Raw genomic sequence first — 14,372 nt, 5'->3', positions numbered from 1 at the left:
CCTGCTGCATATCGACGTTAGTGATATGGGCCTGTAATTTAGTGGATTACTCCTATTACCTTTCTTGAATACTGGGGTGACCTGAGCAACTTTCCAGTCTTTGGGTACAGATCTTTCATCGAGCGAGCGGCTGTATGTGATTGTTAAGTTCGGAGCTATTGGATCAGCATACTCTGAAAGGAACCTAGTTGGTATGCAGTCTGGACCGGAAGACTTGCTTTTTTTTATTTAAGTTACTTCACTACTCGGAGGACATCTACTTCTAAGTTACTCATGTTGGCAGCTGTTCTTGGTTCGAATTCTGGGATATTTATTTCGTCTTCTTTGGTGAAGGAACTGCGGAAGGCTGTGTTTAGTAACTCTGCTTTGGCAGCACTGTCGTCGATAGTATTTCCATTGTTATCGCACAAAGAAGGCATTGACTCTATCTTTCCGCTAGCATACTTTATATACGACCAGAATCTCTTGAGACTTTCTGCCTCGTTTTGAGGAAACTGTTATAAGCATCTCACATTGCAGTCCGCGCTAAATTTTGAGCTTCTGTAAAAGACTGCTAATCTAGGAGATTTTGTGTTCGTGTCCACCTACTCCACCCCCCCCCCCCCCCCTCTGTCCGCAAACTTCACACCCCACGCTCTGTTCTGCTCCCTTCCCCCACTCTCTGTCCATCTTTTCCTCCTCCCTCTTTCTGTCCATTCTCCCTTCCCTCTTAATCTCCTCCTCTCTTTTTTCTCTGCCCATCTCCTCCTCTTCCCGTGCAATCCATTTCGCGCTCCCCCTCCCACTGTCCTTCCTCATGACCTGCGTCTATCTCCTAACCTCCCCGGCCCCCCTCTTTTGAGAGGTGGGTGGTTCTTACGTCACAATGGTTCTCTTCCATCAGTAAGTGATACGTGATGTGTACAAAATTTGTTCTAAATCGATCCAATGGTGTAGGAGGAGATGTGGAACAAACTTACTTACATAACTATAATATGTATGGATTCGTACAGACTTCCCATTGACATTTATTTGAAACACAGTTGACCACAGGAACGGAGCGCCAATGAAACACTGAAAACTGTGAAACTTTATTTAATTTATTGTGAATACTGTACGATTTGGGTATTGCAGTTGTGAAACTGAAGCTAGACGAGTGCACAATCCCGACGCTATCGTCGTCAACAGTACGCGTTGATCGACTTTTTCGGCCCATTGCTTAACCTGAAACAAGGAAAACCAAAGCATTAGTGTTGACAATAAATTTTCTTTGCCATATGACGAATCTGTATCAAACCTTTCTCCTCTGCAAAATAATGGAAATCAGAGTAGATTTTAAACGTCAAAACTGACGATTTCGAACTCACTGTCATTACTATGTTTGAACATGCCGTTATCATCTATGAAATTCTGTATCGCAGAAGAAAATGCTCGTTTATGGAAAAGTTGAGGTAGAAGATTTATGGGACAGTGATTAAAATTCCTGCCATTCCCATGAGGTTTAGGTTTTACATGGGTTTCCTTAATTACTTAACGTAAATGTCTTAATGGTTCCTCTGAAGACAAAACGGCCAATTTTCTTCCATACCCTTTGCCAGTCCGAATTTTCCTGTTCTGTAACAACCTCGCCAATCAGCGAAACGTTTCATGTTAACTTCTGTGGCCTAGTTGAACGAGCTTTAGTAGTGATATGTGATTGTTTGACAACTCTATCGACGGCAGGAGTGGATTGCAAAACATTTCCTCCTGATCGTGTGAGGGCCGGCTGAGCTATGTGTGTGAGGTTTAATTATCGATTATCAGTGATATTAATGTTAGGTTTGTGCATAAGTTAGAAGCTTTCTTGTTTTGCATGGTGGTATTCCAGTTGCTATGGATTTACTTGTCGACTGTCAGTTTTTATTTGTAGTTCACTGTTGCTACTTGAGTTTACGTGTTGTCAATTTGTCATTTGGAGATAGAGAGTGGAGCTGTGGACGCTAGAAAGTGGAGTGCCAAGTGGAGAAATCGAAACACTTCCGACATAGTCTTCTGTTTGAGTTCGATAGAGAGTTGACAGCTGTGGAGGCAGCCAGAAACATTTGCGTCCCGTATGGGGATAACGCCATTCGACAGAGCACAGAAAGTTATTGATTTTCTCATGTTAAGGGTGTAGGTTCACTCTGCAAGGACTTCACAAAGGAAGACACCGTGGTAATAGTGGGTGGGGCAGACAACAGCATAGACAGGGACCCTAATTATCAACTGAGAGTGACCTGGTGAAGAAAGCTTCAGCGACGAGACATATTGGTGTTGATCTTGTGTTTGTTCTGAGGCACCATGACTGGGCTCTTTTAAACCCGTCTGTTAGGAGAATTAATTTAGATGTGGAACGGCTGCCTGGATCAGGTATGAGATTTCGTATTGGTGTGGTTCCTATTGACCCTATCAATAGGTGGGAATATATGAGCTTCACCTCAGCAGGAAAGAGGAGGGAAAACTACATGGGATAAGCAAATTACTTAAGGTGGGGATCACTATCGCATGTGGTAAAGTATCAGTCTCTACAAGTGACAGAACAGCAGCTTTTTGGGGCAGGGAGGAATGAAACAAAAGATGATCAGAGATAGGTTGAAAATGACATTACATTCATAAAAGAGGCAACCAAAAAGCAAATTATTATGTATGCAGTTCATGCTAACAGCCCTTAATTGAAACTGGAGATGTTCAGAAACTGACAGAAAAATTAGGTTCATCCATTTGGTAACTCAGCCAGTGTAAAAACTCACTTATCCTTATTGCATCAGAGGACCGAAGGGTAAGCTTGATGAATTGCTTATTTGAGGTGAAGAATTAGAGTTGAGCAAACCAACTGATATAATCTGCCCCACTGAACATCATGTGACCAGTGGTATAGATATGTTAAGTATTACAGAATTTAAGTTACCCTCTTACTTCTGTAGAGAAAAATGGAGAAAGGTGGAGTTGCCACATTTGTCAGAAACTGTGTTTATTTCAAGAAGAATGATATTAATAAATTTTGCCCAGAGCAGCACTTGAAGCTTGCGCCACAGAATAGGATGTCACTACCAGTCCTTTATAATAGTAAGTTTTTACAAAGCACCTTCAGAAAACTTTAACCTCTTCATAAAAAATCTGGAATCTCTCTTGTCCCATCACACAGTAAAAAAGAAGGAAATAGTGATGACTGGTGATTTTAGAGCGTATTTATTGAAAAGCGCTCTCAGTGAACAATTATAGCTATCAGCAACATTGTCATTCAACTTAATTCCTACTCTGAACTTTGGAACTAGGGTACATAAAAGCTCTGAGATTGCTATTGATAATATCTTTGTAGAAAAATCTAGGAAAAAAAACTCATGTCACAAAACCAATAGTAAATGAGCTCACTGATCATGGCATGCAGCATCTTGTGTTAAATTTTGAAACTTGTTAGGATAAAAAATCTGTTAATCTGAATACAGGGGAGTAATAAATCAGTCAAACTTGAGAATTTTAGGAGGCTGCTCAAAGACATGAACTGGATGATAGATGTTCACAGTACTTCTGACTCAAATGGAAAATACGAAGCATTTGTTAATAAAGTTACTTCCTCTTCTGAAAATTGTTTTCCTCTAATGGTAACTCAAATCAAACAGAAGTCTAAAAATAAACCATGGATTACAGAAGAAATAAAGATATCATGTGGGACAAATAGGAGACTGTATCTACTATCTAAGAACAGCTCTGATGGTACCATTGTAATGCATTACAAACAAGACTGCAAAACACTTAAGCAGGTAATCCAGAAATCTAAGCATCTTTACTATGAGAAAAAATAGTTACATCAGGGAACAAAAGAAACTATATGGGATATAGTGAAGTCAGAGACAAGTGGGGACAAAAAGGAAAAGAACAGACATCTCTAAAAATAAGTGAGACATCAGTAACAGGTGCATACAGTGTTGCAAACATTTTAACCAAGTGCTTTATTTCTGTTACTGACAGGTTGGGGTTATCAGATTTAATAAACAGTGCAATGGAATATCTGAGACCAGTCTCTACAAATAATTTCAGCAAAATGGAAATGACACTCACTTCTTCCAAAGAATTAGCATCCATCATAAAATCCTTAAAATCGAAGTATTCTAGCGGTTATGATAATATGGTACCAAAGTTAATTAAAGGGTATTTATGTGAGTTGAGTTCTGTTTTAAGTTATTTGTGTAATTAGTCTTTTACCAGTGGAGCATTTCCATACTGGCTAAAATGCTCGTCTTCTGAAGGTAACCTTTATTACAAGAAGGGGGATAAAGAGACCAATTACACTTCTTCCAGCTTTTTCAAAATTGTTTGGAAAGGTTGTGTACAAGAGTCTTCTTAAGCATCTGACAGGAAATAATATATTTTCCAAGTCACAACTTGGGTTTCTTAAGAGTTTTGATATAGAGAAGGCTAGTTACATGTACAGTGTGAATGCAGTTAACTCATTAGATAAAAAATTAGAGGCTACTGGCATTTTCTGTGACCTGTCAAAAGCCTTTGATGTGTAAATCACAGCATTATCTTGAGTAAATTACAATATTATGGTGTCACTGACAGTGCCGCAAAATTGTTCAAGTCTTATCTAACTAACAGAAAACAAAGGCTGTCATTGCAAAACATCTGTGGAGTAAGCAACCAGTCTTCAGCTGATTGGGAATTAATTTCATATGGTGTTCCTCAAGGTTCAATCTTGGGTCCATTGCTTTCTCTTGTATATGCTAACGACATCTTGCCTGTTACGATGCCAGATGCTAAGCTTGTTTTGTTTGCAGATGATACAAACACTGCAATAAATAGCAAGCTAAGTACAGGTTCAGAAATGGCTCCTAATCAAATTTTCACTGAAATTAATAAATAGTTTAAAGTTTATTAACTATCATTAAACTGTGAAAAGTCCCATTATATGCATTTCAGAAACTGTAAGAGATTTCTGTTCAGAACATGTATAGCATACGAGGACAAGCAGATAGATGAGGTTGGCAGTATTAAATTTCTGGGATTACCACTTGATAATAAATTTAGTTGGAAGGGCATATTACAGAATTGCTGAATCGCCTAAAAGAAGTCTGTATTTGGAATGCGAATGACTTCAGATATAGGAGATACAAACATAAAAAACTTGCACACTTCGGCTGCTTTATGCCGTATGGGATTATGTTTTGGGGTAACCTGTCAAGGCAAGAAAAATTCTTTAGAGTGTAAAAGCGTGTAATAAGACTCATTTGTAGTGTAAATTCAAGAACACCATGTAGAAACCTGTTCAAGGAACTGGGTATTCTAACCACTGAATCTTAGTGTAATTATTCCTTAATGAAATTTGTTTCATGTAACATGTCTATTTTTTCAACTAATAGCTCAAGACGTAGTGTTAATACTAGGAATAAGAACAACATACGTAAAAACTTAAATTCATTTACTTTGGTCCAAAAATTTGTCAAATATTCAGGAACACACATCTTCTATAAACTGCCAGCAACTATTAAAAACTTGGTTCCAGATCAAGTTTGAAAAACTTTTTGGTAGGCAACAACTTCTACTAAGATATTCATCTACAGATGAATATCTTATCAGGGACTGTTACATAAGCTTAAGTAAAAATGTCTGTTAGATTTCAATTTTGACAGCACTTGGTCACAATAGTCAAGATTAGGTGCTCTATGTATGATAAATTTATTAAAAGTGCGTAACTACGTTTCATTGTGACAGTTTATTAATTCTGTAAATATTAGCAGTTCCAGTTTACTGTAATGTACTGGCATATTTTTACAATCTCCTGACAAATGATCAGGGAAGTGGGTGTTATTTTCAAATGTTCTATGTTTTTTATGTTATACTTTCGGAAATGTTCCATACCCACGAGAATCACCTAATTTTTTAGTATATGCAAGCAAAACTGAATCTAGTCTAATCTAAGGAGTGTGGTATCGACATTAGTGATTCTCCACGTTCAAGAAGACCTTCGGGGTTTGATGAAGATCGTTTAAATGCAATAAACCACAATGATCCTCGTCAGTGTACTCGAGAACTAGTAAGTGTGATGAACTCTGATCATGCCACCATCGTGCGATATTTGCATGCAATGGGGAAGGTTCAAAAATCGGTTGTGTGGTTACCGCATGCGCTAAGCCAAAATCACAAAAATCTGTGGGTGGCCATATGTGCATCTCTGCTTGCTCGTCATCAGTTGACTCGTGAACAACATCGAGCATTGCTAACCTGTATCGTTACGCGTGACAAGAACTGGTGTCTTTAAGTTAACATAAGAAAACTGAATTAAATGCTGAGTCCAAATAAGGCAACAACGTCCCATACAAAGACCTGTGCACATCCGCAAAGGATAATGTTATGAATCTGGTGAAACAGAGACAGTGTGGTGTTCTACGAATTGGTTCCCCAGGCTTTAACCACGACTGCTGATGTTCATTGTCAACAACTGAGACGTCTTGCAATGCAATCCAAGAACAACGACCAGGAAGACTGCGTGAAGTGATGTTTGTCCACGATAACAGCCGCCTACATTCTGCTAGACTGACAAAAGACACTATACAAGAACTGGATTGGGAAGTAATACCGCACTCACCTTATTCATCTGCTCTTGTTCCCTCAGATTTTCATCTTTTCCGCTCTGTATTGAATAACGGACAAGGACTGAGAGAGAAGGAAGACTAATTGAGTTCTATAATAAATTTCAGCTGGTGATAGCGAATATTCTGCTCAAGAATCATAAGAGGAGAAGGTATACTTGGAAAAGGCCGGGTGATACGTCAAGATTTCAGTTCGATTACATGATGGTGAGACAGAGATAACGAAGTCAGATGCTGGATGGTAAGGTGCACTCGGGAGCAGAGATAGACTCAGATCACAATATAGTAGTGATGAAGAAGAGGCTGAAGTTTAAGAGATTAGTCAGGAAGAATCAATACGCACAGAAGTGGGTACAGAAGTAATAAGGAATGACGACATATGCCTCAAGGTCTCTAAGGCTGTAGATACCGCAAGAAGGAATAGGTCAATAAGCAGTGGAATTGAAGAGGAATAGACATCTCTAAAACGGGAAATCACAAAAGGGCAATCACAGAAGTTGGAAAGAAAAACATAGGTACTGCGAAGAAACCATGGATAACAGAAGAAATACTTCAGCCGATCGATGAAAGAAGGAAGTGCAAAAATGTTCAGGTAAATTCAGGAATACAGAAATACAAGTCACCGAGGAATGAGATAAATAGGACGCTCAGGGAAGCTCAGACGAAATGGCTGTGTGAAAAATATGAAGAAGTCGAAAAAGAAATTATTGTCTTGTGGACTGATTCAGCATATAGGAAAGTCGAAACAACGTTCGGTGAAATTAAAAGCAAGGCTGGTAACATTAAGAGTGCAACAGAAATTCCACTGTTAAATGCAGAGGGGAGAGCAGATAGGTGGAAAGAGTACATTGGCGGCCTCAATGAGGGGGAAGATTTGTCTAATGTAATAGAAGAAGAAACAGGAGTCGATTTAGAAGAGACAGGGGATGCAGTACCAGAATTAGAATTTAAAAGAGGTTTGGAGAATTTAATATCAAATAAGGCGCAAGGGATAGATAACATTCCATCAGAATTTCTAAAATCATTGGGAGAAGTGGCAACAAAACGACTATCCACGATGGTGTGCAGAACGTATTGAGTCAGGCGACATACCATCTGACTTTCGAAAAACTATCATCCACACAGTTCAGAAGACTGCAAGAGATGGCAAGGGCGAGAATTATCGCACAATCAGTTTAGCAGTTCATGCATCCAAGTTGCTGACAAAAGTAATATACAGAAGAATGGAAGAGAAAATTGGGGATGTGTTAGATGACGATCAGTTTAGCTTCAGGAAATGTAAAGGTAGCAGAAAAGCAATTCTGACGTTGCGATTGACAGTGGAAACAAGACCACAGAAAAATCAAGACCCGTTCATAGGATTTGTCGACATGGCAAAAGCATTCGACAATGTTAAATGATGCAAGATTTTCGAAATTCTGAGAAAAACAGGGGTAAGCTATAGGGAAAGGCAGGTAGTATAAAATAAGTACAAGAGCCAAGAGGGAATAATAGGAGTGGACGACCAAGAACGAAGTGCTCGGATAAAAAAGGGAGTAAGACAGGAATGTAGTCTTTTGCGGCTACTGCTCGATATATACATCGAAGAAGTTATGACGGAAATAAAAGAAAGGTTCAAGAATGGAATTAAAATTCATCAGTGATAAGATTGCTGATGACATTGCTATCCTCAGTGAAGGTGAAGAAGAATTACAGGATTTACTGAATGGTATGAACGCTCTAATCAGTGCCAAATATAGATTGAGAGTAAATCGAAGAAAGACGAAACTAATGAGAAGTAGCAGGAGTGAGTATCGCGAGAAACTTAAAATCAGGACTGATGGCTAAGAAGTAGGCAAAGTTATCGAATTCCGTTGCCTAGGCAGCAAAATAACCAATGACGGACGGAACATGGAGGTCATCAAAAACAGACTAGCACTGGCAAAATAGGGCATTCCTGGCCTAGAAAAGACTATTGGTATCTACCACAAGCCTTAATTGGAGGAATAAATTTCTTAAAATGTCCGCCTGCCTAGCTACGTGGTAACGTGCTTGCCTCCCATGCAGCGGGCCTGGGTTCGATTTCCGGCCGTGTTGGAGATTTTCTCCGCTCGCGGATTGGGTGTTGTGTTGTCCTCTTCGTCATTTCATCTCATCACCGGCACGCAAGTCGCAAATAACACTTGCACTCGGTGGCCGAACTTCCCCGGATGGGGCCTCCCGACCAAAAATGGCACACGCTCATTTGATTTCATTTTTCTTAACATATAAGTTTGGAGCACAGCATTATATGGTAGTGAAACATGGACTTTGGGAAAAAAGGAAGAGAATCGAGTGATTTGGTATGTGGTGCTACGAAAGAACGCTGTAAGTCAGTTTGACTGATAAGATAAAAAATGAGGAGATTCTGCACGGAAAGTGAGAGGAAAGGGACATGTGGAAAACACTGACAAGGAGAAGGGACAGGATGATATGACATCTGTTAAGACATCAGGGAACAACTTCCATGGTACTAGAGGGAGCTGTAGAGAGTAGACAGAGATTTGAATACATCCAGAAAATAATTGAGGATGTAGGTTGCAAGTGCTACTTTGAGATAAAGAGGTTGGCAAATTCGTGGCGAGTCGCATCAATCCACTCAAAAGACTGATGATTAGAAAAATAGAAAAACGAACAACTTTCAAGGAATTTCCTCTCCGGATGAAAAAGCGCTGTGAATATGATTCGACGAGTTCTTCGTCTCAAAACCTTGTTATTTCTACAGTAGCGGAATAGAAAAGTTATCCCGGTGTTGGCAGACTGTTATAAACAGTGGAAGAGAAAGCATTATTGGTGACTAAAGTCTCTGTTATGTGTACCTGTTGTGTTAAATAAAGTTACCGAAAAACGCTACTAACTTAGGCACCAACCTAATACAATCAACACGCGAGAACTCTGTAGTCATTTTTTTAGGTTAGGTTCCTCCCCACGCTAAACAAACCGTTGGCCTCAAAAATTACCAGTTCATGACACTGATGTGGGTGTGCCAACTAAATGATAAAAGATCTTTCTTTCTGTGTATCCGCAGCACATTACACTTGTCTACATTGATACTCAATAGCCATTCCCTGCACCATGCGTCAATTCGTTGCAGATAAATGCAGAATATTGGAGCAACAACAAGTAGAGTAGAAAGGTGGTTGCAGCACCTAAGTTGCAGTTGATGTTTTTAACAATGTGTCACTTAAAGTTTGAAATATGTATTATACCAACTGAACATAGGGGAAAGGCCGAAATGCGGGATCCTATGAATAAAGATATACAAAATATGGTTGGTTGTTGTATTTTTTCAAGTAATAGATAGTGGGTTATGTTGCAACTATAATGGCCAGCAGTGTATTTGCTGTCGATTTAGATGCAGTTATGGTTTCATCTGGCCGCACTTGCAGTGGTATATCATGTCGATCACAGCGCTTAAGTGCCTGTAAAAAAGAAGCTAACGTAGTCTGCGAAGATCATGCTCACTGATTTTGGCTGTTATCGTGGTATGCTGGTATCTACTGACAGAACGTGTCTCCAAAGGGCACAGACCTCTACAAAATCTTAAGCTATCTACTACAATAGTGTTTTGTTTTTGTCTTCTGCTGCTATAATGTTACACAGGATATCCCAAAATCATACACACAGTACATACCCGTTATATTATTTGACACCAGATAATAGAATTTTAGTCCTCGAAAATGCGCAGTGCAAAGAAAATGTAATAATTTGTCATTGGTATAAGTAAACTTGCAATTTAAATTGATGTCAATAACAGCGGAGGAAAGCCTAAGCTATTGACAATCTACCCAAAGAAGAAAAATGTCTGGCACACAGAACAACAGTTTTCAGATGTAGATCACAAATGTTTCCCCTTAACAGTTGTTTCTGTGCCGCAGAGTAATTCTTGAGGAAAAATAATTATTTTTCCAGAAAAAGCTCTGTAAATTTTCAGCATATAGCCATATCAATAATTTTATCTTCTTTCCTTTTTAGATACGTACATGTGTCTATCTTTGGGACACGTTTCACATCGTAACGTTTATCTTAAATATGATCTATAGAACACTAGGGAGGTGGAGCAGTTTCCGGCGCACTGATTTGTGACCTTACGTAAACAAACACCATCTGCCGCTTTTAATGTTACCCCCATCCCTCTCCCCTTTCTGAGGAGCCCAGCTGCATCCTTCCTAATGAAAATAACATCAATGATGTGATTGTAAACGTGTAATTTACGACCCTAATGTTAACAAGCTGTGCACCATTGCTCTTATCGTTTATTTGTTTCAATCCAAGATGTTTATCTCTCTGACCCATTTCCAATTGACACTTAACACCCCCCTCCTCCATCCATTAGCCACTCCCCCAACCCCCCCCCCCCCCACACACACACACACACTGCTAGGCCAATTGGGTGATGTATAAATGGTATGGCAGGTTGAATTTCTGTGATTTATGACCCCAAAAAACAACCACTTTGTCACTACAATGGATATGGGACAATCATATGAGTGTTATCCTACAATTTATGACACAGTACGTTATTCCAATTATTTAATTAATGTAATTTATGATCCACTATCAATACACAGCTGCCTATATATTCATGTCGCCCTTGTTTACAGTTTGTAGCACTTTTGGGGAAATATATTGCTACTTAGCCGATTTTCTTCCAGTATTCCAAATATACACTTTTCAAGATTATCATCAGCAGACACGATTTGTATGTTCTGAAACACCAATTTCAGTTTTCCCTCCTAGTCAGCGCTACAGTTGTGGTACTGCAGTTGCGTTTTGGAGGAAAATAAAACATCAAAGATTGCAGGCGATTGCAAAATAAAAAAAATATTTAAAAAATCAAAGGCGTTAAGACGAAAAATTTTAAAATCGACTAGAGCAAAGGAGTATCAGTGCCCCAGTGCGGAGTGTGAGGGGAGGATGTACTGTTTTCCGCATATCTGGTCCCCTGACCGCTATCGTACCCTACTTGGTGGGTGATGTAGAAGCCATTCCATCACTTTCGTCATCCAGAGGCTGAAATAGGCGTAATCCACTACGGTAGCACTAGTGGTGCTAATGTGTACACAGAAAACTATAGATGCTTGGAACCTATCTGACATGTGAGGGGTGGTGACCCTTCCTGGGTTATGTTCGTTTACTTAAATAAATGTTCCTGTTCCATTGTGTCCTTTTTTTTTTATGGTCATCAGTCTACCGACTGGTTTGATGCGACCCGCCACGAATTCCTTTCCTGTGCTAACCTCTTCATCTCAGAGTAGCACTTGCAACCTACGTCCTCAATTATTTGCTTTATTTGCTTGACGTATTCCAGTCTCTGTCTTCCTCTACAGTTTTTGCCCTCTACAGCTCCCTCTAGTACCATGGAAGTCATTCCCTCATGTCTTAGCAGATGTCCTATCATCCCGTCCCTTCTCCTTATCAGTGTTTTCCACATATTCCTTTCCTCTCCGATTCTGCGTAGAACCTCCTCATTCCTTACCTTATCAGTCCACCTAATTTTCAACATTCGTCTATAGCACCACATCTCAAATGCTTCGATTCTCTTCTGTTCCGATTTTCCCATAGTCCATGTTTCACTACCATGCGATGCTGTACTCCAGACGTACATCCTCAGAAATTTCTTCCTCAAATTAAGGCCAAAAATGCCTTTTTTTGCCATAGCGAGTCTGCTTTTGATGTCCTCCTTGCTCCGTCCGTCATTGGTTATTTTACTGCCTAGGTAGCAGAATTCCTTAACTTCATTGACTTCGTGACCATCAATCCTGATGTTAAGTTTCTCGCTGTTCTCATTTCTACTACTTCTCATTACCTTCGTCTTTCTCCGATTTACTTTCAAACCATACTGTGTACTCATTAGACTGTTCATTCCGTTCAGCAGATCATTTAATTCTTCTTCACTTTCACTCAGGATAGCAATGTCATCAGCGAATCGTATCATTGATATCCTTTCACCTTGTATTTTAATTCCACTCCTGAACCTTTCTTTTATTTCCATCATTGCTTCCTCGATGTACAGACTGAAGAGTAGGGGCGAAAGGCTACAGCCTTGTCTTACACCCTTCTTAATACGAGCACTTCGTTCTTGATCGTCCACTCTTATTATTCCCTCTTGGTTGTTGTACATTTTGTATATGACCCGTCTCTCCCTATAGCTTACCCCTACTTTTTTCAGAATCTCGAACAGCTTGCACCATTTTATATTGTCGAACGATTTTTCCAGGTCGACAAATCCTATGAAAGTGTCTTGATTTTTCTTTAGCCTTGCTTCCATTATTAGCCGTAACGTCAGAATTGCCTCTCTCGTCCCTTTACTTTTCCTAAAGCCAAACTGATCGTCACCTAGCGCATTCTCAATTTTCTTTTCCATTCTTCTGTATATTATTCTTGTAAGCAGCTTCGATGCATGAGCTGTTAAGCTGATTGTGCGATAATTCTCGCACTTGTCAGCTCTTGCCGTCTTCGGAATTGTGTGGATGATACTTTTCCGAAGGTCAGATGGTATATCGCCAGACTCATATATTCTACACAGCAACGTGAATAGTCGTTTTGTTGCCACTTCCCCCAATGATTTTAGAAATTCTGATGGAATGTTATCTATCCCTTCTGCCTTATTTGACCGTAAGTCCTCCAAACTCCTTTAAATTCCGATTCTAATACTGGATCCCCTATCTCTTCTAAATCGACTCCTGTTTCTTCTTCTATCACATCAGACAAATCTTCACCCTCATAGAGGCTTTCAATGTATTCTTTCCACCTATCTGCTCTCTCCTCTGCATTTAACAGTGGAATTCCCGTTGCACTCTTAATGTTACCACCGCTGCTTTTAATGTCACCAAAGGTTGTTTTGACTTTCCTGTATGCTGAGTCTGTCCTTCCGACAATCATATCTTTTTCGATGTCTTAACATTTTTCCTGCAGCCATTCGTCTTAGCTTCCCTGCACTTCCTATTTATTTCATTCCTCAGCGACTTGTATTTCTGTATTCCTGATTTTCCCGGAACATGTTTGTACTTCCTCCTTTCATCAATCAACTGAAGTATTTTTTTGTTACCCATGGTTTCTTCGCAGCTACCTTCTTTGTACCTATGTTTTCCTTCCCAACTTCTGTGATGGCCTTTTTTAGAGATGTCCCTTCCTCTTCAACTGTACTGCCTACTGCGCTATTCCTTATTGCTGATCTATAGCGTTAGAGAACTTCAAACGTATCTCGTCATTCCTTAGTACTTCCGTATCCCACTTCTTTGCGTATTGATTCTTCCTGACTAATGTCTTGAACTTCAGCCTACTCTTCATCACTACTATATTGTGATCTGAGTCCATAACTGCTCCTGGGTACGCTTTACAATCCAGTATCTGATTTCGGAATCTCTGTCTGACCATGATGTAATCTAATTGAAATCTTCCCGTATCTCCCGGCCTTTTCCAAGTATACCTCCTCCTCTTGTGATTCTTGAACAGGGTATTCGCTATTACTAGCTGAAACTTGTTACGGAACTCAATTAGTCTTTCTCCTCTTTCATTCCTCGTCCCAAGCCCATATTCTCCTGTAACCTTTTCTTCTACTCCTTCCCCTACAACTGCATTCCAGTCGCCCATGACAATTAGATTTTCGTCCCCCTTTACATACTGCATTACCCTTTCAATATCCTCATACACTTTCTCTATCTGTTCATCTTCAGCTTGCGACGTCGGCATGTATACGTTAACTGTCGTTGTCGGTGTTGGTCTGCTGTCGATTCTGATTAGAACAACCCGGTCACTGAACTG

General features: G+C 39.7%; 1 protein-coding gene across 2 annotated transcripts in view; it reads right to left on the bottom strand.

Annotated features, from left to right (window-relative positions):
• Positions 1 to 1,049: 1,049 nt before the first annotated feature.
• Positions 1,050 to 14,372, bottom strand: part of LOC126455578 (uncharacterized) — a 213,670-nt gene continuing 200,347 nt past the window's right edge. For both annotated transcript variants that reach the window (XM_050091334.1, XM_050091335.1), the window contains one exon: positions 1,050 to 1,203. Coding sequence is in view for 1 of the 2 variants with exons in the window: in XM_050091335.1 (XP_049947292.1) it covers positions 1,199 to 1,203 (5 nt within the window). In the remaining variant the exon portion in view is untranslated. The remainder of the gene's footprint in view (positions 1,204 to 14,372) is intronic.

Source organism: Schistocerca serialis, chromosome 2 (assembly GCF_023864345.2).
Source record: "Schistocerca serialis cubense isolate TAMUIC-IGC-003099 chromosome 2, iqSchSeri2.2, whole genome shotgun sequence".
Classification (NCBI taxonomy): Eukaryota; Metazoa; Arthropoda; class Insecta; order Orthoptera; family Acrididae; genus Schistocerca; species Schistocerca serialis.
This window is presented reverse-complemented; position numbering and strand designations above follow the sequence as displayed.